This window comes from Zea mays, chromosome 1, assembly GCF_902167145.1.
Source record: "Zea mays cultivar B73 chromosome 1, Zm-B73-REFERENCE-NAM-5.0, whole genome shotgun sequence".
Classification (NCBI taxonomy): domain Eukaryota; kingdom Viridiplantae; phylum Streptophyta; class Magnoliopsida; order Poales; family Poaceae; genus Zea; species Zea mays.
Window position 1 is genome coordinate 268,817,014 of NC_050096.1, and position 26,781 is coordinate 268,843,794.

Below are 26,781 nucleotides of genomic sequence, written 5' to 3' on the forward strand. Positions count from 1 at the left end.
CACAACCTTAATTGATATATTATTGTTTAAAAGTGTACATTAAGTAAAACTAGTCGATTGCCCGTGCGTTGCGACGGCTCACAACAATATCCACATAAACTATCCACCAAAAAGATCTCAAAATTTTTTATTGATTGTCTCCGCTCTCCGCATAATTTTTTTATTTGCCTAACTGAGTCGACATCGTGGTAAAGAAAAGGCCATGTAGACAGACGATGCTGAGCCATCGAATAGGTATCATAGGCAGCAAATCAGGGACCACATCCGTTATCTCCCCCACTTCCAAGGTTTCATAGAGCAGGAAGGGAAGGGAAGAGACAGACATATCTGTTCGTTAGCTGGAGAAGGATACGACGAGAACCTAGACATCTGGAGCCGACATAGGTAGTATACCGCTAGATACATACAGGGGAGAGCACGCAAGTGGAGAAAAAGCCCGGCCAGAGCAGCTTCAAACCGAGAGGCACCCGCACCAGGCGACAGTCCGAAAAGGGTGAGAGAATGCGAGTGCCTTCCCACCCTGGACCCGCCGAGGCGACACAACACCACCACCAACTCCATAGCATATGCCGACTGCTACCGCGCTATGGGCCTTGGTTGTCCAATATCTCAGATCTGGACTCGTCATCGCCAAGATAACTTAAGCATGGCAGGCGTCATCGTGTCCTCCTCGGCGGCACGTACAGAGAAGAGCCAGGAGCAAGACCGACTCACCCGTACCCGCGTCGACGAGCGTCAGTCGGCTCGCGGCTGCGACCGCGGGCGGGGGCAGCAAGTTGGGGAGGAAGAATACGGCGAAGGTCGGGAAGACGAACGAGACGTCCGACGATGGCGAAATCGATGGTGCGTGCATGATGTGAAACGTCCTCGTGGACGTGCAATAGCCACTGTGCGAGTCGGTCCGGGGCTGGTGTCGGACGAATACGGGAAGGGGGCACATGCTCCTACGCCCTCTGCCGAGAATGGGGTCGTACGGAGTTGGAGGCATAAGGGAAGAGAGAAAATAAGTAGAATGGCGACCGAGATGGTGGCAACTGAGGCGAGGACCATCATTATTGTGCGGAGGTATAGATGGTCAGATGGACCGTGTCTGACGAGCTAGTCCGAGACACGACTCATTTAATAGTGTCTGGACCAACTCGGCAGGAGCGACGTGCAATGCTTGGGCCGTAGTCTCGAGCCGTAGTGCTGGCCCGACCCGACACGATTTTTTTTATTTTACAAACAATCATATATACATATGTACAATTTATATTCATTATTATAAACACCTGAGCATAATGTTCTACTGGTTAGACAACTTTGTCTAGTGTCTTCCACCCTTCTTCCATCAAGGTGTGAGTTCAAACCCTAACTCTTGCATCGCTTTTTAACATAACCCACCCCTATACCGTTTTTAACATTTTACGCTGAGTTAATTTAGAAGAAATGTAGGGAGTTTTTTGTAAAAAGATGACAGTTGAAACTGGTGTTTTAAGTATAGTAGAGATTAACATAACCCACCTCCTGCACCGTTTTTAATATTTTATGCTGAGTTAATTTAGCGAGTTTTTTATGAAAAGATGACCGTTAAAACTGGTGTTTTAAGTATAGTAGAGATCTACGTATGACTCAAAACTTAAAAGTTTGGATTAATTTGATCCTATGCGGTTTTTCACAGGTGCGATCAAAAGTTCGGAACCGACCCCATCTCTAAGTAGGGCAACAGCAACATATTTTTCTTCTTTTGGTTTTGTTTTTCCTTCTTTTGTTTAAACAATTTATATAACTGAATGACTAAGATTATCTCTAAGATACTCTTTATTTAGACTTTCTATTTAACTTTTTATTTATCTCTCTATAAAATTTATATAATATTTTATTCGAACAGACTCTTCAACATACAAGTTTGTTTGGATAGTGAGATTTGTTAGCCAAGTTTGGTTAGTGAATAAGTTAATTTAGAGAGCCGGATAGATTGATAAGTTAAATAGTTAATCTGTTGTAGAACTATTTTACTATTAAGTAGCTAAAATTTAGCTTAACAAGCTATTTAGCTAGTATTTTCTATCGTGGTGTGAGATAATCTTGGTAGCATATTATATACTTTTATGCGGGATTCCAGAGCATTGTAAACGGAGCGGTTTTCGGTGCACAGTGTGAGTGACGACTGACGAAAGTCACGAAACCTCTGGAGCGGCGGATAGCGGCTGGGGTAGAGACTAGAGAGTGGGGTTTCCACGCGGCGCGCAAGAGACAGCTCGAGGAGAAGAAGAGAAGAAGGCGGAAGAAAGCAACAAGAATTGGAGTTTGAGAAAAAAAAATGAAATTAATAAGGGAATGTGCAAGAGGGTACGAGTAGGTAAAAGCAAGAATCAGGTTGGAGAAAAGTGGTTTTACGCTGCAACAGGATCTTCTGTGGCTTTTAAGGGGGACTGGGGGAGCTACCGAGCACAGTGCAGAGGTCAGACCGTCAGAGGGAGTTGCTGGTGCAGTGGTGCGGGGGAGATCATCAGATCAGAGGGGTGTCTCCATGGCCGACAATGAGGGGACCCTGGACGCCGTCCTCAAGGAGGCCGTCGACTTGGTAACTGCTGGCCTTCCTCTTGTTGGGGTTGGGACGGTTCTTGGTGGGACAACGCTGCCGTTGGGCATATTTGCTGGTTCTTGGATTTCTTGGTTATTGCGTTGGTGTACAATCCTTCTGTTATACTATGTTCTCGGATTCCTGCGTTAGTACTTCGTTGCTTACTCATGGGTTGCATGGAAATGTAAGAGGCTTGGGTTGCTAGTCCTTGTTCTGCTGGTGCGCTGGGAGGCAGAATCGGGATGATTTCTACCTCCGTTCTTTTCTATTTACCGCTCGCTAGTTTATTTTTGAACTAAACTACCACAAATAAATAAGGAGGAAGTATATGTGAATATCATTATCAGAATTCTAGGTGACGACCCTGTAATAAGGTTCTTTATTGCTCTTTTCCATGTTCTTGCCACACATTCTGATCTTGACATCCTTTTGCTTCTATGAATAAGTTAGCATCTTTCTTTTCTACTCTCTTCTGATCATGATATCCCTTTGCTTGATGATTGTTGGCAATGGCATCTACCATCTTGCTTAATTATTTCCGTCATCCCATTTTTCTATTTGGTTAAATAATCTGCATGCAAGTTTTGTTCTATCGGCAATCGTACCTTGGACCCTTGGTTTGGTTGGTAGCAATAGCGGGTTGCAAATGGGCACTTAGCATTATAGTTTCTCTCGTTTATTTTGATGTGCGTCATGGTGATCAAATTGTCTGCCCTTTTCCCCAGATAACAGAATTTGTTCGTTTTATTACAATTATTTTGTAGGAGAACATCCCACTTGAGGAAGTTTTTGAGAATCTGAGATGCAGTCGTGGGGGGCTCACTTCCGAGCAGGCGCAGCAACGCCTGCAATTATTTGGCCCCAACAAGCTCGAAGAGAAGGAGGTCAGGTTTTTCTAGTCCCTTTGCATTCGGTCTTCTTGGGAAAGATTCTGTTCTTCCAGATTGTCGGAGTGATTAGCATGATTATTCACTTCTCTATGTAGCTGCTTCATATGTCACATTCAGTTAAACTGGCCATGGCTGCAGGAGAGCAAATTTCTCAAGTTTCTGGGATTCATGTGGAACCCACTGTCATGGGTCATGGAGGCTGCAGCTATCATGGCCATCGCACTGGCCAATGGTGGGGTAAGAAATATTGTTAAAAATCCAATTAAGGTCTTTCTATCTCACGTGGATTGGATGAGATTGAAAAAAAAATATAAAAGATTTTGACTTGTTTGGGATTTTAAAACCACTCAATCCACATGGATTGAGAGCAAAACAAACAAGCCATAAGTTTGTTATTGCCTTTTGTTTTTAGTGACTGGCGATGATATATTCGCTGTCATCAGGGAAAGCCACCAGACTGGCAGGATTTCGTTGGTATCATCACACTGCTGCTTATCAACTCAACTATCAGTTTCATAGAGGAAAATAATGCTGGGAATGCTGCTGCTGCGCTTATGGCCCGCCTTGCGCCGAAAGCCAAGGTCCTTAATTATCCATTTAGTCTTACATTTCACTGTATTTTCCATGCATCATCTTTGCAGTGCCTATTTGAAATTGGAACCGATGTTTCTTGCTGGTGGCTAGGTGCTTCGTGATGGCCGTTGGGCCGAGGAAGAGGCAGCCGTCCTTGTGCCTGGGGATGTAATCAGCATTAAACTTGGAGATATCATCCCTGCAGATGCTCGGCTCCTTGATGGAGATCCCTTGAAGATCGATCAGGTCCTTATGCCTGACATTTAGTCACTTTCACACTTTATCTCTTGATCTCACATTTTTTGTCTCGTCTCTTATTGTAGTCTTCGCTAACTGGAGAATCGTTGCCAGTCACCAAAGGTCCTGGTGATGGTGCCTACTCTGGTTCGACTGTCAAGCAGGGTGAAATTGAGGCTGTTGTGATAGCAACTGGTGTCCACACTTTCTTTGGGAAGGCTGCGCATCTTGTTGACTCCACGAATCAAGTTGGCCATTTCCAGAAGGCACGATTAAAATTTCTCATATACACTCATGCCTGATGTTATCTGTTTGAATCATCACTAAATTATTGTGTTAATTATCATGTGATGATTGATGCAGGTATTGACAGCCATTGGGAACTTTTGTATTTGTTCAATTGCTGTGGGGATGTTTGTTGAGATAATTGTCATGTACCCTATCCAGCATAGGGCGTATCGTCCTGGGATTGACAATCTTTTGGTGCTACTTATTGGAGGCATTCCCATAGCAATGCCTACAGTTTTGTCTGTGACCATGGCAATTGGGTCCCATCGCTTGGCTCAACAGGTTTGCATCTCTTTGATGACAGTGTTAACCAAGTGATGACCAGGACAGAAGGCCCAAAAACTTCTATATTATATACTTAATTGCATCTTGTTTTTTTTCCTGCAGGGAGCTATAACAAAAAGAATGACTGCAATTGAAGAGATGGCTGGTATGGATGTACTTTGTAGTGACAAAACTGGAACTCTGACTCTGAATAAACTCACAGTGGACAAGAACCTCATTGAGGTTAGACTTGAACAACCATCATTGGTCCTTTAAATCTGACCTTAAAACACTTATATATGCTTGGTTCAGGTTTTTGAAAGGGAAGTGACTCAAGACCAAGTAATTCTGATGGCTGCTAGAGCCTCCCGAATAGAAAATCAAGATGCTATTGATACTGCTATAGTTGGCATGCTAGCTGATCCAAAAGAGGTATAATACTTTTTGAATAGAGATGGAATAGGAATACCTATACCTGTCTTGTTTGTTTGGTGATATGAACATCTAACAATATTTCCCACAGGCCCGTGCTGGTATTCAAGAGGTTCATTTCCTTCCATTTAATCCTACCGACAAAAGAACTGCCTTGACATACATTGATAGTGATGGGAAGATGTACCGTGTTAGTAAAGGTGCGCCAGAGCAGGTATTAAGAAAATGGATTGCAACATGGCTTCAAAAGCATTACATGGTTTTTCTGTTGACATCAATATCTTATTGATCAACAAAATGGTATGCAGATTCTCAACCTCGTCTACAATAAGTTGGAGATAGAACGAAGAGTTCATGCTGTAATTGACAAGTTTGCTGAGCGTGGACTTAGATCACTTGCTGTAGCGTATCAGGTGGGTGAACTTAGAAGGATAGTCATTCAGAGTATGCTTAAACATTGCAGATTATAAGCTAACTGTAGATTAGGTAGTAATTAATAATCATTTTATCGTTTTGATGATGGTGGTTCTCTTATTCATGCAGGTAGTGCCAGATGGAAGGAAAGAGAGTCCCGGTGGGCCATGGCATTTTGTTGCTCTTATGCCACTCTTTGATCCTCCAAGGCATGACAGTGCAGAAACAATACGAAGGGCATTGAACCTTGGTGTTAGTGTAAAAATGATCACAGGTACACCCCCAATTCTCAGACAATCCACAGAGGGTGGTCTAGATCCATTTGTTCTGCAAAGATGATCTAGGCATAAAGATCCAGATCTACCAGAACAGACACCACAGGTCTACATGACTGCAATTTATCGATGAGAAAACATGGTCCTAATGTAGTTTAATTACGAGAAAAATGAAATGATCCACTAGTCTTCTGTATTCGGTACAGTATTGGGACATTATAGCATGCATCATTTTGTTTTGCTATGTCCCTACTTTCTGAATCAAGGCTGTGTGCGTATCTAGGTTTTCTTTGGCAAACTTATGCCAATATCATATCATCAGAGTGGTTTGTGAAAGGTTTTACTGTTTAGATTCTAAAGCTTACTAGTAGAGAAGTCCCAGATGTGTTTGTTCGGTGGACATCATCTCTCTGAATTTATGAAAAACTCCTTCAGAAAAAGAACATGTATAGCTTCTAAAAATTCTGAAAAGGAAAATCGCATATGTAGACTAAGTGATCTTACATGAGTGCGGAGAAACTTTGTAATGTGTGATTTAGAACTTTTTAGATTTTTTGGGGGTTTCCCTCAATTTTGCGAAATAGGTGGTTGCACTGAATAGTTTTCTTAATTGCATAATCATGTGATTACATGCTGATACTATGTGTAAAACGCTTCTCATTGTCAGTTATGTTTTCGAAGAAACTTCTCTCCGTTAGTTATGCTGTGAATAGGGAATTGTAACACTAAAATTAGCTGTAGTATACTAGATGTTTCATTAGATATACGTTGATTCTTTATTCTTGATATAATCTTGTCCAGCCATCTGATGTAGATCTTCTTTTTTCCAGGTGATCAGCTAGCAATTGGGAAGGAAACAGGACGTCGCTTAGGCATGGGTACTAACATGTACCCTTCCTCTGCTTTGCTGGGACAGAATAAGGATGAGTCTATTGCTGTTTTACCTGTTGACGATTTAATTGAGAAAGCGGATGGTTTTGCTGGCGTATTCCCTGGTATGTTTCAAATCAGTAGCAGACGAAAAAAATCCAAAGGGTAGATAGCAGAAAAAAACATGATGACAGATTAAGTATTTTCCCCTTTTCTCAGAGCACAAATATGAGATTGTAAAACGTCTGCAAGCACGAAAACACATTTGTGGAATGACTGGCGATGGAGTAAATGATGCCCCTGCCCTAAAGAAAGCTGATATTGGTATAGCAGTTGCTGATGCCACTGATGCAGCCAGGAGTGCTTCTGACATTGTCCTGACAGAACCTGGCTTGAGTGTGATAATTAGTGCCGTTCTTACCAGCCGGGCGATTTTCCAGAGGATGAAGAACTACACTGTATGTCAGAAGGAAACCTGCTTTTTTTCAAAAAATAGTTATTTTTTTCTGATCCACCTTCACCTTTGCAGATCTATGCTGTTTCCATTACAATACGTATTGTGGTATGTTTTCTTGGCTTGTGCTTTAGAACTAGAAGTTGTGCAACTTTATTATATTGGCCTCCTTTGGCTACAGTGGTTGTGTATCTTTCTGTTGCATACTTGTGTGAAATATGTTTGTGCATTTATTTGAGTACTTATTTTGGTTGTTAATTTTTTAATCGGGTTTAGCTGTTTATGTTATGCAGCAAATTAATTAGAACCACATATTTAATTAGATTCGTCTTGATCCTTGAAATTTTGTGAATAATCTGGAATTAACACATTTGGTTGCTCAATGTTTAACAGCTAGGATTTATGCTACTTGCCCTCATATGGGAGTTCGATTTCCCACCATTTATGGTACTTATTATTGCAATTCTAAATGACGGTACATCCCTTTCTTGTTTCCTTTCATCCATGTGTTGTCTGTCACAATATGATGGTGGATAGAGGTAAACATCATTTTTCATTTTCGCCCCAACCATTTTCTGGTATCAACAGGTACCATAATGACCATATCGAAGGATCGAGTGAAGCCTTCGCCTCTACCGGACAGCTGGAAGCTGGCCGAGATTTTCACAACTGGAATTGTGCTTGGTGGATACCTGGCAGTGATGACTGTCATCTTCTTCTGGGCTGCATATAAGACAAACTTTTTCCCTGTAAGGATCATAAAACTTTTTTTCTGTTCTAACTTCTATTCGAATCTCTTTTATTAAAACTTCAACCCTTCTCGGCGCACGACCGCCCGCGTCTGTATGACTTAAGCCTTGTTCGTTTGTCCAGAAATGGACCACAGGAATGGACCAGGAATTATTCCAGCTAATCAAAACTTATATAAATTAGAGAAACAAACCGGCTAGGAATTGTTCCATGCCTCCATTCCGGAAGAAACGAACGGCCCCTTAACAATCTCCATTGAACGTTTTGATAACAAAACGGCCTATGAAGCTAGTAGTGCAGCATCGAGTTTCGTGGCTGGTTCTGAGACATACAACTGACTCCGATCCTACTGTTCAATGGTGTTTTTAGAGGATCTTCCACGTTGAAAGCCTTGAGAAGACAGCTCAAGATGATTACCAGAAACTCGCCTCTGCCGTATATCTCCAAGTTAGCACCATCAGCCAAGCTCTCATCTTCGTGACGAGGTCTCGCAGCTGGTCATTCGCTGAGCGCCCGGGCTTTCTACTAGTGTTTGCCTTCCTGGTCGCGCAGCTGGTATGCTCTCTGAACTTTTGCTCTGTAACTGTGACCCTCAATAAAAAAAATTCAGTTAAAGGAATAGGTCCCGTTGACCGAGCTCTTCGATTCTCTCTGAATGCAGATAGCTACACTGGTAGCTGTATACGCGGACTGGGGGTTCACTTCGATCGAAGGCATTGGATGGGGCTGGGCTGGTGTGGTGTGGCTCTACAACCTCGTCTTCTACTTCCCGCTCGACCTCCTCAAGTTCCTCATCCGATACGCTCTGAGTGGCAAAGCGTGGGATCTTGTCATTGAGCAAAGGGTGATCAATATAAACTGCTCGTTTTGTCATGCACAGCAAAGCACAGCACAGCACCTGTTTGAGTGAATTCCATGCACGCGCGGTCGGTGTGTCGCTAATCGCCGGGGTTTTGCAGATTGCGTTTACAAGGAAGAAGGACTTCGGGAAGGAGGAGAGGGCGCTCAAGTGGGCACACGCGCAGAGGACGCTCCACGGGCTGCAGCCACCGGATGCCAAGCTGTTCCCTGACAGGGTGAACGAGCTGAATCAGATGGCCGAAGAGGCCAAACGGAGGGCCGAGATTGCAAGGTAAGATGTTGAAGTCCGTGGAGATGGTATCGCTTGAGGGGAAAGAAAGGGCACCGATGTCAGCGTTTCCCATGATCTCTCCATATGCTTTGGGATATCTATAATCAGCTGAGAACTGAGATAAAAAAAAACAGCATCCAGTTCTTTGTCAACATAAATCAATCAGGTGTATAGTGTCGATGTAAGCTAACCATAGGCTCGTTGATGTTCCTTTGCAGGCTGAGGGAGCTTCACACGCTGAAGGGGCATGTGGAGTCGGTTGTGAAGCTCAAGGGCCTAGACATCGACACCATCCAGCAGTCGTACACAGTCTGATGACCCTGGATTAAGTACATACATGTATATCTAGTTCTGGCAGGTGGCAGTCGCCTGCTTGTTTGTATTTGCCATATACCATAACACATCATGAGAACTGGTAGTTGGTGCCGTCGGTTGTCTTCGCGTGCTCCTTGCGATGTTATTGTGTTACGCCGGTTTCAAGCAACATAGGTCACGGATCATAAATCAGATATCCGACGGATATCAAATCCGTGTGTCATCTCCCCGCGTCCTGGTTGCCCCGCGTCGGGCGACTCGGACGCTCCCCATAATCCCTAGTAGCCGCCGCCGCCCCTTCGTGGGCCTCTCCCTGCCGCGCCGCTGCCTGAGCTGGCCGCCGGAAGGTTCGGCTGCTTGCGGGGAGGGCGGCGGCGGGGCATCTCCGTCTCCCTCTGGTGGATCTGGGCGGGCACAGCCGCCAAGGTCACCGTGAGTTGCTCGTCGGCGTGGTCGGCCCCGGCTTCGCCCCCTCGCGACTCGGGTGGCTGCCAACTCCCCTCCCTCCCCATCTCTTTGCCTTGCCGCCGCCGGAGCTAGCTGGTGGGTTGCTCGCACGGCTAGGGGTGAAGGCGTCGGGCGGGTGCTTGCTGCCTTGTCGTGCGTCCAACCCACGGTGGCGGCGTCCGCCCACTCAGGCAACGGGCCTGTGGCTGGGTGCGCGCCCGCGAGGCTAGCCCGGTGGCGGCGCCTGCGTGCCGCGACGGCAATCGCTGCTGCTCGGGGGTTGGAGGTGTGCCTGGACTGTGTGCTCGCGTACCTGATGCGCGGAGGGCTGGATCTGGCGCCCCCAGGGGGAGCGGCGTTGGCGCGCGGAAGGCTGGATCTGGCGCGCGAGGTTGGCGGCCTCCGCATGCCATCCGTCGGAGGCGGCGGCAGGCTGGTCCCGGGCTAGCGCATGAGCCGGGGTGGAGGTCGGCGTTGGTGCGCCGGCAGGCCTGCGCAGTCGGCCGGAATTGCAGTGGCGGGACCTCCTCTCGTCTGGGGCAGCATCGGCTAGTCGATCGGGCTAGCGCAGGGTGGTGGTGGCGGCAGGCCCAAAATCTTCATCATTTGTGTGGTACGTCGGGGTACCGGCGACGGCGGAGGCAGCTTGCTGTGTCTCGAGGTTTCGGCCAGACGTTGTGCTGGGGGCTCTTGGGCGAAAGTCTCGGCGACGGTGACGCCCATGGGCGTCGCTTCCCCTGTTAAGGGCGTCACACCCCAGTGCTATCTTCCTTGGGTGAAAGCTCGGTCCATCACGGACAGGTGACGGTGGCGTCACAGTGACGTCACTCCCTTCCTGAAGGCGTCGCTTCTGAAGTTCGTCTCGGCCAGGACTTTGCCTTCGGCTGTTGCTTCGCTTCTCGGTGCCTGGTATGCGAGTGGAGGTGGGGGTTTTGCAACGTGAAGTCGGAGCTGCTACATCAGTGGATGTGGCTCGGCAACGATAACACGAGGCGAACCTCCCTTCTTCGTGGTCCAGAATGTTTCGAAGGTCGGGCAAAAACCGGAGGCAGGGCAGAGGGTCAAGATTGGAAGTCGAAGCTGCTTTGTGCCTGAGCCCGGCAACGATGACTTGTTGAGACCTTTCGCTTCGGGTTGTCTATCTGCTTTTTGTTTGGTTCGCCTGTTGGCTGCTTTGGAAAGTCGGAGTTGTTGGATGCTCTGCATCTTTGCTTGATAACGATGACCTTTAGCAGTTTTGTGCTCTCGTGTGGGGTTGCCGCTGCCTGTGTTGTTTGGGCACTCTATGTCGACGGTGAGTGTGGTGTCGTGTTGATGTCCTAATCCAACCGACGAGTTGAGTTGTATGGTGTTGGCGTGTTGATGTCTCAATCCAACCGCATGTTGTTTGTTGTTTAGTCCGGTCCGGACCACTTCTTAATTAATATAATCGGCAGCTCTCATGTCTGGTTCGTTTCAAAAAAAAAAAGTGTGTCAAATTGTCATCCCTAGCTAGACAGAGTAGCCATGGGCTGCTATTTGGAGCTGGTCTGGCCCTTTTGCAGATGACTCCCTGGATGACTCTCGTGGTGGCTGAGTGCAGCCGACCCCCTTCGGGATTAATTGGAGCTGCCGATCACAATCTTGCTGGGGCTATGCTGCCTAGCACCCTAGCGTAATCAGCAGTTTACCTGCAAATGCCTATAGCGTCGTAAAGCCGCCGTGACATGCAAACGGAGCCCGAATCTGAATGAAAGGAGGCTGAACCCAAGAGACAACCGACAGTCCGACACACATGGTCACGCACACAAACAAAAACAATAAAGAGGCTGAACCCAGGAGACTCAACAACGATGTAAAAGTCGCAAGTTGCAGAATATGCGTGGCCTGCTATTTTAATCTGATCATTATCGCAATCTTGAGCAAGTGCAGGTACCTGAGCTGCATACTGAGCTACAGTAACCCACAATCTCAGGTTAGCACCGCATCGGGCTAGATCTAGATCACAGCAATGTTTGGTAGTATATGAATGAACGGGAGTTGGGAAGCCACCAGGCAGTTCGCATCTGGTACGAGAACTCTAACGACACTAGGGCAGAAATTCGACATAGACATGAGTAGAATCGAGCTCTTCAAAAAAGGAAGACTATGGCTTCCTTCCTGCATTTCTGTCCCATCATCAGTACTTGCTCCACTCATCAACGACAGCCAGTTACAACAGTGGTTGTAGCAAATGGTCCTGCAAACAAAACAACCAAAACACCAGGGGAATAATTGTCAGATGAGACGAGGGGTCAAAACAAGTGAAAGCTGACATGTACTACGGTGCTGTGACGGGCTAGTTCCGACGTGTCAATTGCAGCAGCTTCCGCGGCTGTGCAAACGTTAAGCTACCTTCAGGAGTTCAGGTGATTCAAATTGCAACACAGAACAGTGATCAGTTGCAGCAGCTTGTGCGATGTGCAAACGTCAGCTACCCTCAGGTGATTTGAATGCAACACAAAACAGTGATCAAGTTAATTTTGGATCATGTTGCCCAAAAGAAGAGAAGGCCCACAATGGCAACCCGTTGTCACATTCTTGTGTGCATGGTAAATAGCATATGCAGTACCCAAAAAAGGACAGTATAAGAGATCTAGTTTCAGCGTTAGTTGCAGCAGGTTGTGTGGTGTGCAAATGTCAGCTACCCTCAGATCATTCAAATGCAAAACAGAAGTCAGAAACTTAATGTTGGATCAAATTGTATATATAACAAAAACTTAGTGTTGGTTCATGTTGCCACTGGTGGAATCGGACAGCACGCAAACTAGAGAAACAAAGGGTTCTGACCCACCAGCGAGCAAAACAGCCTAAACATCAGCAGGCTAACAGCAACACATTAAAAGGACCCAGATAGAGATTACAACGAAGATTCTTAGGTTACACCTTCATCTCTAGTTATTATATAACATATATATGCTAAATAAAGTGGAAAGCAAGGTTGATACATGCAACTACTAATTTTAAGTAAGACAAGATAATAAGAAAACAGACTAAAGCAGCAAAAAAATCCTATACATTAATTTGTACTAAACAATTTAGCCCCACCCCCCAATCCCCATGCTCCGCCGATGCATGTTGCGCATAAAGAGAGAAGAGATTCTAACCAGCAATTGCAAAAAGGTATCTCCTAGTGTGATTCTCGTGTACCTGGTAAACAGGAAATGCAGTACCTATACCAAGAAAAGGACACTAAGAGAGTAATAAACTGAGTGCTAGATGCCTTTTTCTTCTTTTTCCTTAAGATTGTGTCCAACCGTTCACTCATATGGCCACCTAAAATATTGTTTTGCACTGTAGACTGCAATGTTTGCAAAGTGAAGTTAATATGGGTATGAGGATGAGTAAGCTGCTGGAGATAGCCTAACCAATAGGCTGCAAATCATATTTATTTGAACATCACAAAACATTCCTCTAGGATGTAAGGCATATTTGTATGAACATTTGATCCAAAAAAATAAACAAGTACATACCTATTTCTTTGGAAGACGATCTCTTGGATGATGAAATTTGCAGTTCATCTTATATTTACAGTAGCCATGCTTCATGTAGTGAGAACACTCAAGTTCATCAGGCCTTTCAGGATATATTGCCAGTTCCTGCAGAACATTCCGTGACTTCGTGGCAAAATCATGTCCATAGTCAGTACCATCAATCACTCCCTGAAATAACACAGTTACACAGTTCAAATACCAGAAAAAAGCAATAAACCACGTATAGTTGAAATCACAATGTGAAAATTTGTGAACACCTAACATCCCCACACACACGCCGCCGCCACCCGCTAGAACAAGAGAAGAAAGTACATAATGGAGGCAGAGGAGATCTCCCACCCCAAACAGAAACACGCCTTGAGGCTATATAACAAATACAGATCACAATGCTTAAAAATGAAGCATGCACACTTTCTTAGCTACATACAGATAATCAAATCATCAAAATTACTGCAGCTCGAAACCAACTATCTTGGAATGCCACAAGTAATTTGAAAAGGTGTGTTAGTTACTAACTTGTGCCTTTTCCAGTGCTTCAGAAGTAAGGTAACGACTAGAATAGGTGCTATTAATTAAAGAGAAGATAAGGAAAAGAACTACCACTGAATGAAGTAACCATCAATAATAAATACATACCCCTCTGCCTGAGCACCGATCTTTTGGGTGATAAAACTCACAAGCTGATCCAAATTGGCATGTCCTAGTTTTCATGTAGAATGGGCATTCTGCTGGATGCCACCCACTTGAAAGTATGTCTTTTGAATGATTGAATATACAAGCTGATTGAAATTTACATTTCCCAAATTGCATGTAGTACCGGCAATCTGGTTGGCCAGGCCGCTCAGGGAATTTTTGTTGCTGGTACATCTGGTCTTGTAATGTCGCTCTAGCTGCTGCGTGGTGCTCTTTTGCAGCGACCGACCTTTTTGGACTTGCTGGACCCTGCATGTTTGGAGTTATATCCTTCGGGTGATGAAACTTACAGTTTGCCCCAAATTTACAGGACCCAGTTTTCACATAGAAGGGGCAGTCAGGTTCACTAGGTCTGTCAGGATAAACCATCAGTTCTCCTGATAGTGCTGGCTCTTTTTTTGGATGGTGTCGACTTGATTTTTCTTTTTGATGGTATCGACTTTGGAATTTGTCTTCTGGATGGTAGGTACTTGGAAATTTGTCTTTTGGGTGGTAATATTGGCATGATGATGCAAACTTACAATTACCAAATCTAAGAAGGAAAGGGCATTCAGGCCTCTCAGGATAGTCCTCATGTTCCTGCTTGCACAAAGGCCCATCTGAACTATCGGCCGAGCAGCAGCCATCAGAATCATCTGAAGCTGAAGCCCAATCAGGATCCTACTTGAAGCAAATGAGAAAAGTTATTAAGAATGCATTACCATGACTACAGATTACAAAGTACATGTGGAATTCCAAAATTGCAAAACCAACAAATCCCTTTACTTGAATGAAAAGGATGCATGTCTAATAAAATCAAATAGTAGCATGCAAAATTCTCGAACACTTCGGCTCAGCTACCACAGGTTAGTCATATCAGATATTCAAAGGCCTTTTCACATAAAGGTTCAACTCAAATATCTACTAGATTCAACAAATATTGGAAGATACTAGTGTCAAATATTTATTCAATCAACAATATAAAAATACATCTGAGCAGTGTATCATGGTTTCTGAGGTCATATGGCCCCGGATTTGGTCGATAACATCTGAAAGGAACAAAACAAAAAGAATAAACACAAAATTGCAGTCCCAATGAAGATTGGAAAAACATTCATCCATATACAAGCAGATATGCTACAAGAACATAAACATAGGGTTTCTTTTCTCAAAAATATGTTGCAGAATTCCAAGATGTGGGGAAATGAATATCCAAATATACAGTTCCATAAATGTACAATATTTAAATAGACATAGCATGTATGGATGTACCTTTTTTATCCTGATTTCCTTTTCTTTTGTACTAGGGGGCACATTCTGGGGAGGTAAAAGCATCCGAAGTATGTTTGGAGGAAGAACCTCAGATCCAGACGATATGTCATCCATAGTTTTATGTTCAGGTGACTTCTTTGAGTGTGGTGAAGATTGCAAGTTAGTATCATCCCATCCTGTTGCAGTGTGGCGTTGAACATCAAGAACTTGCTCTGGATGGTTAAAACAACATTTCTTTCCATATCTGCATGTACCATTACGCATGTAATAGATACACTTCCTTGCTCCCTGATGAAAGAACAAAATTTGGCAGCGGCTTTAAATGCAAAGCATAAGTTTATGAACCAGCTTAGAGGGATAGAAGGAAAAAGGAAAATGCATACTTCTCTAATGGGGAGGCCAACACGGTTCAGTTCCAGAAATTCAGCTTCATGATTTCTTTGTTCGGAAGGGAAACTTGAAACTTCTAGTTTTGCTTTGAGCTGTAGTGACGAAAACATGTTTCAATATGAAAAAAAGGACTAAATTATGCCAGATAATTATAAGATCCACAAATGAAAAATAAAACACTAAACAGGTACTACATCCGTTCTCGAATATTTGTCGTCCACTAATTCATTTTGAACTAAAACGCGACAAATAGAAAAGAACGGAGGGAGTATAACACAACTTTCTAAAGTGCATATCACACACAACAAGTCAGCACTGAAATCTTTATAGCATGCACTTCAAATTTAGATGGATAAAATGCATAGTGATGGAAAAGATGCATGCACGCATGTAAAACAGATCAAATGGAAGGATATGGTTGATTGTATATCATTAACCATATCAAAGAAGGCTGATATTGAAAAGCCAACATAGTTAAGAAGTTAATGCCAATTTTACCCGTGGATGATTGAAGTGGCACGATGACCCATATGAGCACCTCCCTGTTGACATGTAAAAACGACAGTTCAGTTTACCAGGCTTCTGTGGGTACCCTTCAGAGAGACCAACCTTCTCTCTGTGCACCTCTTGATCTTCCACATCATTACCATCTGTGATTGTCCTCAGTTGATCACTGGTGCATTGCTCCACTGCCTCATCTTGATCTTGTAAAAGAACACCTTCAACTTGCTTTTCCACCATGATGTCCTCTCGCGATTCTTCCACAGCAATACCAACCTTGGCTGCACCCACTATGCTATCAACACCTTCTTGCTCCACCAACTCTGGATCAACTGCAGCATTGTTATCTGTGGTTGTTCTCAGTTGATCACTTGTGTACTGTGGCACCACATTACCCTCATCTAGTACAGGAAGGCCATCTGTACATTGACCTGGAACCACCATGTTGTCCTCTTGTGACTTCACACCGCTGCCATCCTCAGCTGCACCTTGTTTGTCAATGGCATCTTCTTGATACACCTTTTTATCTTTCACAGCATTCTCACCCTTGGTCACTCTTGATTCATCGCCTGCAGATTGTTCCATTTCCTTGTCTTGATCTTCAACAGTAATGCCATCTGAGGTCACACCCTTTTCAAAAATGGCACCTTCTTGCTCCACCACCTCTTGCATCTCTGCAGCATTATCTTCCATGGTTGTTCTCAATTGATCACTGGTGCACTGTGCCACCACATTACCCTCATCTAGTACAGAAAAGTCATCCACACCTTGATCTGGATCCACAACGTTCTCCTCTTGTGGCTCCACACCACTGTCTTCCTTAGCTGTACCTTGTCTGTTAATGGTATCTTCTTGATCCACCTTCTTGTTATATTCCACAGCATTCTCAGCCTCGGTTTCTCTTGATTCGTCACCTGCAGATTGCTCCATTTCCTTGTCTTGATCTTCAACAGTAGTGCCACCAGCGGTCACACACTTTTCAAAAATGGCACCTTCTTGGTCCACCAACTCTTGGAATTCTGCAGCATTATCCTCCATGTTTGCTCTCAGCTGATCATTGGTGCATTGCTCCACCACATTACCCTCATCTCCTGCATGCATGGCATCGCCACCTTGCTCCGCAACCACCATGCCCTCCTCTTGTGCCTCCACACAACTGTCATCATTGATTACACCTTGTAAGTTGATCACATCTTCTGGATCCACATTCTCGTTATCTTCCACAAAGTTCACACCCTTGGTTGACCTTGATTCGTCACCAGTAGATTGCTCTACTTCCTTCTCATAGTCTTCAATAGAAATACCATCTGTGGTCACAACCCTTTCAACAATGTCACCTTCTTGCTCCACCACCTTTCGATTTGCTGCAGCATGATCATCCAGGGTTGCTCTCAGTTGATCACTTGTATATAGTTCCACCATATTATCCTCATCTGATAGAGAGATGCCATCCTCACCTTGCTCTATAGCCACTATGTTATTCTCTAGTAACTCCACACCACTTCCATCCTTGATCACATTGTGTCTGTCTACGACATCTTCTTGGTTCACCTCCTTATCTTTGACTTCCGCAGGATTTCTATCCCTGGTTGATCTTGATTCGTCACCATCAGATTCCTTCATTTCCTTCTCTTGATCTTCAACAGCAATATCATATGCTGTTGCATCCAAATAGAAAATGGCACCTCCCTGCTCCACCACCCTTTGACCTTCTGCAGCAGTATCATCCATGGTTGTTCTAAGTTGACCACTAGTACATTGCTCCACCGCCTTATGTTGATCTTGCACAGAAATGCCATCCTCACCATGCTCCACCACCACCACATTCTCCTCTTGTGGTTCCACAGTAACACAATCCTTAGCTGCATCACGTACACCAACAGAAACTTCTTGCTCCACCGCCTTCTCCTTCTCTTCCACAACATTGCCATCCTTGTCTGCTCTTGATCCATGATTGGTGCATTGTTCTACAGCTTCCACAGCAGTGTAACACTCAGTGTCCCCTTCTTGCTCCACCACCACCTCTTGTACAGCACTACCGCCTGTGGTTGTTGTCAACTGATCACCAGCGCATTGCTCCATCGCCACACGTTGATTTTGTACAGAAATGACATCCACACCTTGCTCTTCCACCATGGCATTCTCCTCTTGCAATCCTAAAGAAACACCATATTTGGCTTCATCCAGTATGCCACCAGCACATTCTTGCTCGATCACCCTCTTATTTATTTCCACAGCATTACTAGCCTTGACTGCCCTTGTTTCATCACCAGCACATTGCTCTACCGCAGAGTAGTTACTCTCATCTTCCACCACAGCAGCACAATCCTCAGTGGCCCCTTGTTGCTTCACCACCACCTCCTGGTCTTGGGCCACGGCTGCCCCCAACTCATCACCAGGTCTCTGTCTCTGTGCCCCCTCCTCCTGACCACGCGTCGGGAAACAATTTCTGTTCGCAGAGCGCCCATCAACAGCAAGACCCTCCTTCTCCCGACTGTCTTCAGCTGTATCCCACCCTTCCTCGGCCGGTAACAACCCTAGCTCCTCCTCCCACTCACCCGCGCCACGCCCAGCAACCTGATCATCCCCGTGCTGCCGCTGGAGAGCAGGCAACGAGGGCAGGTGGAGGCTGCTGCCGCCCGAGGCCGCGTCGGAGGCAAGGGGGCCGTCAGAGGAGGCAGCGGGCCCCGCGTCGAGTAGGAGCCCGAGGCCCACATTGGTAGCCAGCGGGTTGGGGCCGGAGAAGCGGCCGATGGCGGCGGAGAGGGTGGCGGGGAGAGGAATGGAAGCGAACAGCCTCCTCCCGAGGCCACCGCCGCTGCCGGTAGCGGTCATGGACTTGGAGGCGGGCTTCGGCGAGCAAGGTGGCGGATCGGCGGCCACCGAGGCGTCCTTGAACTCGTCCTCATCCTCCACCCCAGCCATGGCAGCGTCGGCAGCGGCGACGGGGCCAGGGACGGGGGCGAGGGCCGAGGGGTGGAGTGGAGGAAGGGAGGGAGAAGAAACCCTAAACCCTCGATCAGTCTGGAAGCTCTTCCCAACCACTTCGCTCACCTCGTTCTTCTGTCACCCACTTCAGGCTTTCTCCTCGTTCTGCCCTCGTGGCCTCGTGGCCCTCGTCCTTGTTGGTTCCTGTTGGTTGGAGACTTTTGTGTTTGTGTATGGCAAATTGGCAATCGTGGCCTCGTGGCCTTCGTGGGGGACTGGGAGTCTGGGACTCTGGGAGGGTGGGCCCCATGAGCTGTGCTTGTTTCGAGGGAATCTGTATACGTCCATTTCTATGGAATATAATGTTGATCACTACTAGTACGAGATTGGCTTTGGATTGATTGCGAACGCGTGCATCACATGATCAGCTGGGAATCCGGGTCCTTTTCACCGGGATTTGGTAGTGGAGTACCTGGGAGCAGGAGCATGCAGTACCAGGATTGGAACTTGGAAGTCCTTGGATGCGTCGGTTTCAGTTTTTTTTTCCTGATTCTGATCCCCGTCCCGTAAGCTGTTGTGTCTCCCAAACAACTAGCTTTTCAATTTGTTTCTATAAGAATTGTTTTAGTAAAAACCATACAAAATCAACGCGATATTAAAAAAACGTACAAAGTCAACGAAGTCGTCGCGAATTCGTTATTTTCTAGATCTTAAACCTTATAGACCTATTTATCTTATTCCGTATGTAATCCCGCGATATTCAGATTATCTTTATAACTAGATTATCAGAAAAGCTCATCAGGAAAAAAACTAAACCAAACAAACCTCTTGTTAGCTTTGGAAGTTGTTACAATTTAAGCTGCAAATCTCTTCATGTGTCACTTTACCATCAACCGAGAAAAAACAAAGGAGTTTTTTATTTGATGGATCACTCCATCTAAAATAAGGTGGTCCATCATGGATCTATTCCTCAAATTTGGTAGAATGATCTCATTTCCTATATTAGTACTAACTAACTATGATGAATAAGGTGGTGATAAACTAACATATTTTATTCTACAAACTAAACACTCTAAAAATGTATGAGACGAACTCCAACGGTTGGCTCCTGGCTTCGCTCCCACCTCGTGAGCGTGAGTTGCATCCGTACTTTTCTTAGACTAGTGCTTTACGCGCGCCCACGCGCGCGTGGTTGGGCTTTTTTCATGGTTTACCTAAAGCAAATTGTATCTAAGTAGTTACAACAGTCATTTCGTGTTACATAATTAGTTGGGAATAAGCTCACTTCTAAACAAACTACTCCATCTCGCTCGCCTTCTCTCCATCATCCTGCTTCCCCGTGGTTCGTCTCCCAGCTCCTCTCTTGATTTGCTAGGCTCTTGTCTATTATCTCACATCTCCCCTCCTCTTGATCTGCTAGGTGCTTGATGGATCGAAGTCTGCCATCCCCACGGTCGCAGCTGCCAATGAGGGCTCGACGATTTTCTGGAAGCAATTGGAAAAAAGCTAGGCGGGAATGACGTGAAGTGGGAGAGAAACAGAGAGGGCTGCGTACAGGAACATGAGGTAGTTGCAAATGTAAGCCATTTTAGGGTCCATGATTGGAATTGACAATTGAATTTGGACCATAAAACAAATAGAACAGGTAGTAAATTAAATTATAGAGCCACACTATAAGGCTTATGGTTGGAGTTGCTCTAAGGACGACAGAAAAAGGGACATTTAGAGAGTTAAACACAAGCTAGAAGTAATAAGATTATCCTAATTAAGTTTCACACATAAACACACTATCTAATTTATCAATGTTGTATGATTTGTTTTACCCAAAACTGTGTGTAATAAAAACAGATTGGGATTGATACAACATCATGAATTGTAAGACAAACATTATATACGGTTACACATAAACATACTGTCTAATTCATCAATGATGTATGTTACACAGAATGAGATTGGAAAACCAAAACAACGAATAAGCAAACTGCAGGAAAAGTATGCAGTGGAAACCAACCCAGATTCGGACGATAGGAAAGTATCATGTGAATGATGTGCCAAGAAAAGGAGAGGGGTAAAAAGGGCGAAGATTTAGAAGATCTAAAGCACAAGAACCAGAGATTAGGTTGAACAATAGGGAACATGGAGCATCCTTTTTTTCTTCAGGGAAAAAACTGAAAATCCAAACCATGTTGAGTAAAACCGAGTGGGATTGGAAACCAAAAAACCCGAGATAAAGAAACTCGAGAAAAAGCATGGAATCGAAACCAACTTCAGTAAAACAAAAGAAACCTTAGCAGACACCACAGAATAAGCAGCAAAGAACACTAACTGTAACAAAATGAAAAAATGAAGTCATTTGCTAGAGGTGTGGTGATGAACTCAGAAAGGAAAATGTGTTTTTTTCAGTTGAAGGGAGCCAACGAATCCAAAAGTTTCAAATCTGAATCATAAGAGCCGACTCCAAAAATATCAGATCTGAATCGTAAGAACCGACTGACGAATACAGCGCAAGCATCAGATCTGCTAGAAACAGAAAGCATTTGGGAACAAGGAAACATACCTTTTCCATCCTCTCCGTGTTTAGGGCTTGTTTGGTTAGAAAGGGGTTGAATGTTGAAGGAAAATCGAGGGGGAAATAGAGGTTTCCATAAATGACACAGTGAGTAGGAGAGACTAGCAGAGATATGCTGGAACTGAAACAAGGGTAAACATTGACTACAACAGCAAGTGGTACTACTCTATACCAGAGACTGCTGCCCCCATGCATTGCGTGGTTGAAAGAGATAGAGAGAAAGAAGCAAGAGCACATGCACTGAACCAACGATGGATATATGCAATTCTCGCAGATCCAAGAAGAAGAAGAATGCATGCTGCCCATGCTCCGGAGGATATACCCTTTTTAAAATCTGGTCACACACTTTGCTGCTGTCTACTGACCAGACCCGTTCCATTTGTTTGTACTACCGGCCGGGCAATGCAACCTGCAGAGGCACTAGACGGAGGAAACGAGGAGGAGAAAACGGAGCAAGAGCAGGCGGAGAGAAGAAGATAGAGCAAAACGAACGAGCAGCGTAACGCTCTCTGTAGAAGTAGATAGAGCAAAACGAACGAGCAGCGTAACGCTCTCTGTAGAAGTCTCCAGAGGCGATTACGGGAAAGCAGATGAGTAAAGTCAGCCAAGGATCCACGATCTAACGGCTACGATTTTTAGAGTGACGTGGACAGGCTCAAAGGCGCCGTTTTGATCCGGCTTTAATAATAAGGAAATGTTATACAACACTAGTAAAGTGTCCGTGCTAAGGGTAGCACGATAAATCTGTGGCAATGAAGTGATGGAGATAACGGGGTGCAAAATGTCTGAATTTTTATTTCTTATCCGAAACTCTGAAACCGTACTAACACTAAAATCAATAGGAAATGAATATACACATTATACTGTTTTTAAGTGTTGATACATATAAGATATATTGTTACCCTCTCTTCGTGAAGCATCACATCCAGGGGTTAAAATTGCTGGTGATGTTCAGTGAACTTACTTATCTCATCTAATGATATGTTAGCAGCATTGTACCCAGATTTAACCAATCGAATCTTGCCTCTACTTAGAATAGTTATCCAAACATTAGGCTTTTGTTAGATGGAGACATGAAAATAAAAGGTAGATGTAAACTACCATACAAGGACACCCTATGTTATCACGTAAAAATTTGACATTGCTATTGAGTTACCTATGAAAACGACTTATGTAGAATACAGTCTCAATAAGAAACATGATATGAAAAAAGCTCGTGTGAATCAACATACCATCACGTCGAACACATATCTTAGGTATGCTTTTGACTTGATCATTTAACACTTGAAAGGGAAATGTACTCTTGGACCATTTATATATTTTTTTTATTAAATGCTTAACACATTACTATAAACTAGCAACTCCTTATATATGAGCATGAGTACAGGTGTTTACGAAGAAAATTGAGTAAAATAAAAAACACTTTCGGGCCTGATAATGGACATATTGCAAACCTTTATGGTTCAAAGTAATAAAGGTATGTTTCTACTCCATTCGTCTCAGTATATAAGTCGTAACCATCTCTGGTTCAAAGACCAGAAATACATTTAATTCTCTATATACCACTGCATCGATGTATGTGTGCATAGAGCATGCCTTATATTATGGGACAAGAATAAAAAGTGGTTACGCCTTATATTCTGGGACGAAGGGAGTAATACTTAGTCAATTGTTTAATGTACTAATCATGTCTGTCTAAGTGCTAGAAATCATCTAGAGTCGAGCTAAGAGAAGCCAAAAGAATTTGGATAGCCATTGACAATTTTGCCATTATCATTTGTGTGCTTCGCTAGTATACCATCGGGCTCATAAAACATAGACACAGATGACCCCATCAGTCATATATATGGAATGACATAATAACAGGGAGCCAAATATGAGAGTGCCAAAATAGCAAATTTCTCGAATTTGGAACAAAAAGAAAGAGGTTGAGCTGATCTAGGCAACACCCGGACAATTTGGTGTCACCCATCGGACAGTCTGGCCGTACTAGCCACTCTCGGGCTCGGCCAGACTTCCTCAGCTAAAAATCACCGTACATAGACAGCAGAATTGACATAAGGTGAAAGAAAAAAATATAATAGCATTCGTGCGAAAAAGATAGATATAGTTGTATTCAAGGTAAAATGAGGATTTTTTTTATTTAAACAACATACTCCTTCACCCGCTTCTGAACATCATAAGGCTATCCGCACTCGTGCAACTCTAAATTTCTACTCTAAAAAGAATATTCTATCCTGGTCAGCAAGATTCTCTACTCTATCACACAATCCCCCGCAGTCATATTTACCCTAAATCTCTATCCTATACCAACTATCACATATTCTATTATTTATTTTACCTCACATCCAGCTGCGTTGCTGCCGATCCCGCCATCACGCAGAGGAGAGAGAGTCCATAGGGGAGCAACTCGATGCACTGTAAATATGGGGTGAGAGAGTGTCCACCTTGTGGTAAGGTGATGTTTAGAGTCATCCGCTGCAGGGCTTTTCACCCTAAATGGTTACCCTATACGTTTAGGGTGAGGTTCCCAGTCGACGACTGCAGATAGCCTAAGCACCTAGGTGGTCATTATGGACAGCAATGTGGTGCCACTAAGCTGGCTTTGACAAATCCTCAGGCCCAATTACCCTCTGGTTAAACATGCCACTCGCCACTCGTACCAACAATAAAAACAGTTACTGCATGCCCATTCCTAGAAATTTTTTGCATAGGCACTTGTCCAAATTCGCCACCTAGCAAAAGCAAAACAGATTATAATTGTAAAATAGTGCTCCTCAAAAACAAAACAACAGGCAGAATTCATATAAACGATATAGGATGTCCAGTTTTTATGTCCATACCCTCAGCACACCACGGAATTCCTAGTCCTTATTGGGATCTACACTTTGGGGCCGTAGCTCTCTCTTTGAATCTAGACAGTTATCATCATATTCAATATCACCCTTCTCATCAAGGTCAGAGAAAGAAACAGTAGAGATCAAAACTCACGATTGTCTACAGAAAACTGCAGAGAGAAAGGTTAAATATATCCTGCACGTTAGTGATGTATATATCATATAAAATGATTGATCAATGATCACAGTTTCCATGTTACTATGTCAGGTGAAACCTGTGAGTAACACTGAACCAAACACCTACCGGTTGAAATCCTTTTGTTGTTCGATGACCCCTTCAAGCTCGTCAACAATCTGGTGTTGTCATAAGCAAAACAACTTAAGGGCTAGTTTGGGAACCCCAATTTTCCAAGGGATTTCTAATTTACCAAGGGAAATTAGTTCATTTTCCCATGGGAAAATAGAAATCCCTTGGGAAATTGGGGTTTCCAAACTAGCCCTAAATGGCGTGGTGATTTATTTACCGGAGTAAAAATACCGAAACAAGGACTAGCCAAAGTCATAGAAAATATCAGGATCAGATTCAACATTCTTTGGCCATGTTCTAAATATCCATAAATAATTGTTCCAAATTCGCAAGGCGCGTCGTTACGCGTTCAGATCCACGTGAGGCGCACCACTAGATCCGACATGCCAACAAGGATGACACCGACACACGCCTAGCTCGGCATTGGTTTGGCTCGATCCGGAGGTGTGTGCCGATGCGTGTGCTGACTCTACTCTAGTCCACGATTGTCTCTTTTTGGCATGATATGGAAATCTATGAGTTTGGATCGTGTTTGAATAAATCTTCCATTTTAAGTAAGATCTACCAGCTGATATATATATAATCAACATATGAATACTTTGTGTTGAGCACTAAAAGTGCCTAGCGCACGGTTCAGGCCTGAGGTCGGACAGTCTGTGGTTCGGACTGTCCGTCGTAGCGGCGCGGACCGTTCGCGCGTGCGCATAATTAGTTAGGTTTCTAGATTTCTTACGAGATTTATTAGCTAAACCTGCAGGATTAACTCGAGAACCCACTTGTAACAGGTCCAGACCTACCCTTTTATATAGATGAAGGGCTACGGACGATTGACCCCCCAATCAATCCAATCAACTCTACTTATTGTTTTACCTTATGCATTAGGAGTAACTCTAGTTTAGCCCTAGTTTAGCCTCCCTCTACCTCGAATCTTCAAATCTCTTCGGCTCTACGTCGACTAGAGGCGTCTTGGGTGTCCTGACGATACCGAGACACACCCTAGGATCTCTTCTCCCCGACGGGGTCCCTTCCGGGAGGCGAGTTCTAGATCTGCTGTGAAGAAGATGACCCTCTGTGCCATCATGGGCCGTCCGAGCCCTACGCGCGAACCGTCCGGACGTACGCAAAGAAGGGGTCGCTTTTGCGCCTAGGTCATGGACCGTCCGACCCTATGCCGCGGACCATCCACGCCTCCGCAGAGAGCATCGTCAGGTGGTTCGTTCTAGTGATTGACAGAGATTCTGGGTTCGATCCCCAGTGGAATCGCCAAAAGTGTGTTGGCGCCGATCTAGGTGCCAATCACTGGAACGAACCACCTGGCGGCGCTCTCTGCGGAGGCGCGAATGGTCCACGGCACAAGGCCGGATGGTCCGCGGCACACGCGCAGGAGCGACCCCTTCTCAGTGTGCGTCTGAACAGCCCACGAAGGCGCATAGGATCGTCTTCTTCGTAGCGGATCTAGATCTCGCCTCCCGGGAGGGACCCCGTCGTCGGGGAGGAGAGATCCTACGGTGTGTCTTGGCGTCGGCAGGCCACCCAAGATGTCTCTAGTTGACGTATAGCCGAAGAGAGGTGAAGATTCGAGGTAGAGGGACGCTAAACTAGGGCTAAACTAGAGCTACTCCTAATGTATAAGGTAAAAATGATAAGTATGGTTGATTAGATCGATTGTGGGGGGTTCAATCGGTCGTATCCCTTCATCTATATAAAGGGGAGGTCTGGATCCGTTACAAGTCGGTTCTCGAGTTAATCCCATAGATTTAGCTAACAAATCTCGCAAGAAATCCGGAACCATAATTAATTATGCGCACACGTTGATGGTTCTCGTCGCTACGACAGACGGTTCGGACCGTCCGCCAGACACTTTTAGTGCTCAACACTTTACTAGT

At 44.7% G+C, this 26,781-nt stretch overlaps 3 protein-coding genes and 1 pseudogene across 9 annotated transcripts; 1 reads left to right on the forward strand and 3 right to left on the reverse strand.

Annotated features, from left to right (window-relative positions):
* The first annotated feature begins 2,434 nt into the window (after positions 1-2,434).
* LOC100383411 (uncharacterized) lies at positions 2,435-9,571 on the forward strand. Its single transcript, NM_001362081.1, has 21 exons — positions 2,435-2,566; positions 3,331-3,450; positions 3,595-3,693; positions 3,900-4,037; positions 4,141-4,275; positions 4,353-4,532; positions 4,630-4,836; positions 4,942-5,061; positions 5,131-5,250; positions 5,342-5,464; positions 5,559-5,663; positions 5,794-5,938; positions 6,770-6,934; positions 7,029-7,267; positions 7,339-7,371; positions 7,657-7,738; positions 7,852-8,012; positions 8,383-8,568; positions 8,675-8,857; positions 8,973-9,145; positions 9,364-9,571. Exons 1-21 carry the CDS (start codon positions 2,513-2,515, stop codon positions 9,458-9,460), a joined length of 2,865 nt encoding a protein of 954 aa, NP_001349010.1. The 5' UTR covers positions 2,435-2,512; the 3' UTR covers positions 9,461-9,571.
* On the reverse strand, positions 9,269-11,361 carry LOC118476163 (translation initiation factor IF-2-like). The gene has a single exon (XM_035964358.1). It carries the CDS (start codon positions 10,313-10,315, stop codon positions 9,668-9,670), a length of 648 nt encoding a protein of 215 aa, XP_035820251.1. The 5' UTR covers positions 10,316-11,361; the 3' UTR covers positions 9,269-9,667.
* Positions 11,362-11,724: 363 nt separating this feature from the next.
* LOC100216738 (uncharacterized) lies at positions 11,725-19,417 on the reverse strand. Of its 7 annotated transcripts, none has more exons than XR_002266513.1 (8): positions 16,252-19,415; positions 15,747-15,845; positions 15,364-15,651; positions 14,056-14,772; positions 13,399-13,587; positions 13,076-13,226; positions 12,281-12,359; positions 11,725-12,125 (listed from the first exon to the last, which is right to left on the reverse strand). XR_002266513.1 is itself a non-coding variant. In XM_020546876.3 (7 exons), the coding sequence occupies exons 1-6, from the start codon at positions 19,177-19,179 to the stop codon at positions 13,399-13,401; spliced, it is 4,116 nt and encodes a 1,371-aa protein (XP_020402465.1). In that variant the 5' UTR covers positions 19,180-19,409; the 3' UTR covers positions 11,731-12,125. The 7 variants fall into 7 exon arrangements, 2 of the variants coding, with proteins under 2 accessions (XP_020402465.1, XP_020402464.1); XR_004855570.1 differs by lacking the exon at positions 12,281-12,359 and having other exon boundaries at positions 16,252-16,295; positions 16,401-19,409; XR_002266512.2 differs by lacking the exon at positions 12,281-12,359 and having other exon boundaries at positions 16,252-19,417.
* A 2,754-nt stretch (positions 19,418-22,171) lies between these two features.
* Positions 22,172-26,098, reverse strand: LOC103645543 (single-stranded DNA-binding protein, mitochondrial-like; annotated as a pseudogene).
* Positions 26,099-26,781: the final 683 nt, after the last annotated feature.

Excerpts from the sequence above, each read along its gene's own strand:
- LOC118476163 (XM_035964358.1), bottom strand. The coding sequence starts at position 10,315 with ATGCGGAGGCCGCCAACCTCGCGCGCCAGATCCAGCCTTCCGCGCGCC.
- LOC100383411 (NM_001362081.1), top strand. The coding sequence starts at position 2,513 with ATGGCCGACAATGAGGGGACCCTGGACGCCGTCCTCAAGGAGGCCGTC. Across the intron at positions 3,694-3,899 it reads TCGCACTGGCCAATGGTGGG|GGAAAGCCACCAGACTGGCA; the intron begins GTAAGAAATATT and ends CGCTGTCATCAG. Across the intron at positions 4,837-4,941 it reads CCCATCGCTTGGCTCAACAG|GGAGCTATAACAAAAAGAAT; the intron begins GTTTGCATCTCT and ends TTTTTCCTGCAG.
- LOC100216738 (XM_020546875.3), bottom strand. The coding sequence starts at position 19,179 with ATGGCTGGGGTGGAGGATGAGGACGAGTTCAAGGACGCCTCGGTGGCC. Across the intron at positions 15,846-16,251 it reads GCCACTTCAATCATCCACGG|CTCAAAGCAAAACTAGAAGT; the intron begins GTAAAATTGGCA and ends TCGTCACTACAG. Across the intron at positions 14,773-15,363 it reads AGGAAATCAGGATAAAAAAG|GATCCTGATTGGGCTTCAGC; the intron begins GTACATCCATAC and ends TGCTTCAAGTAG.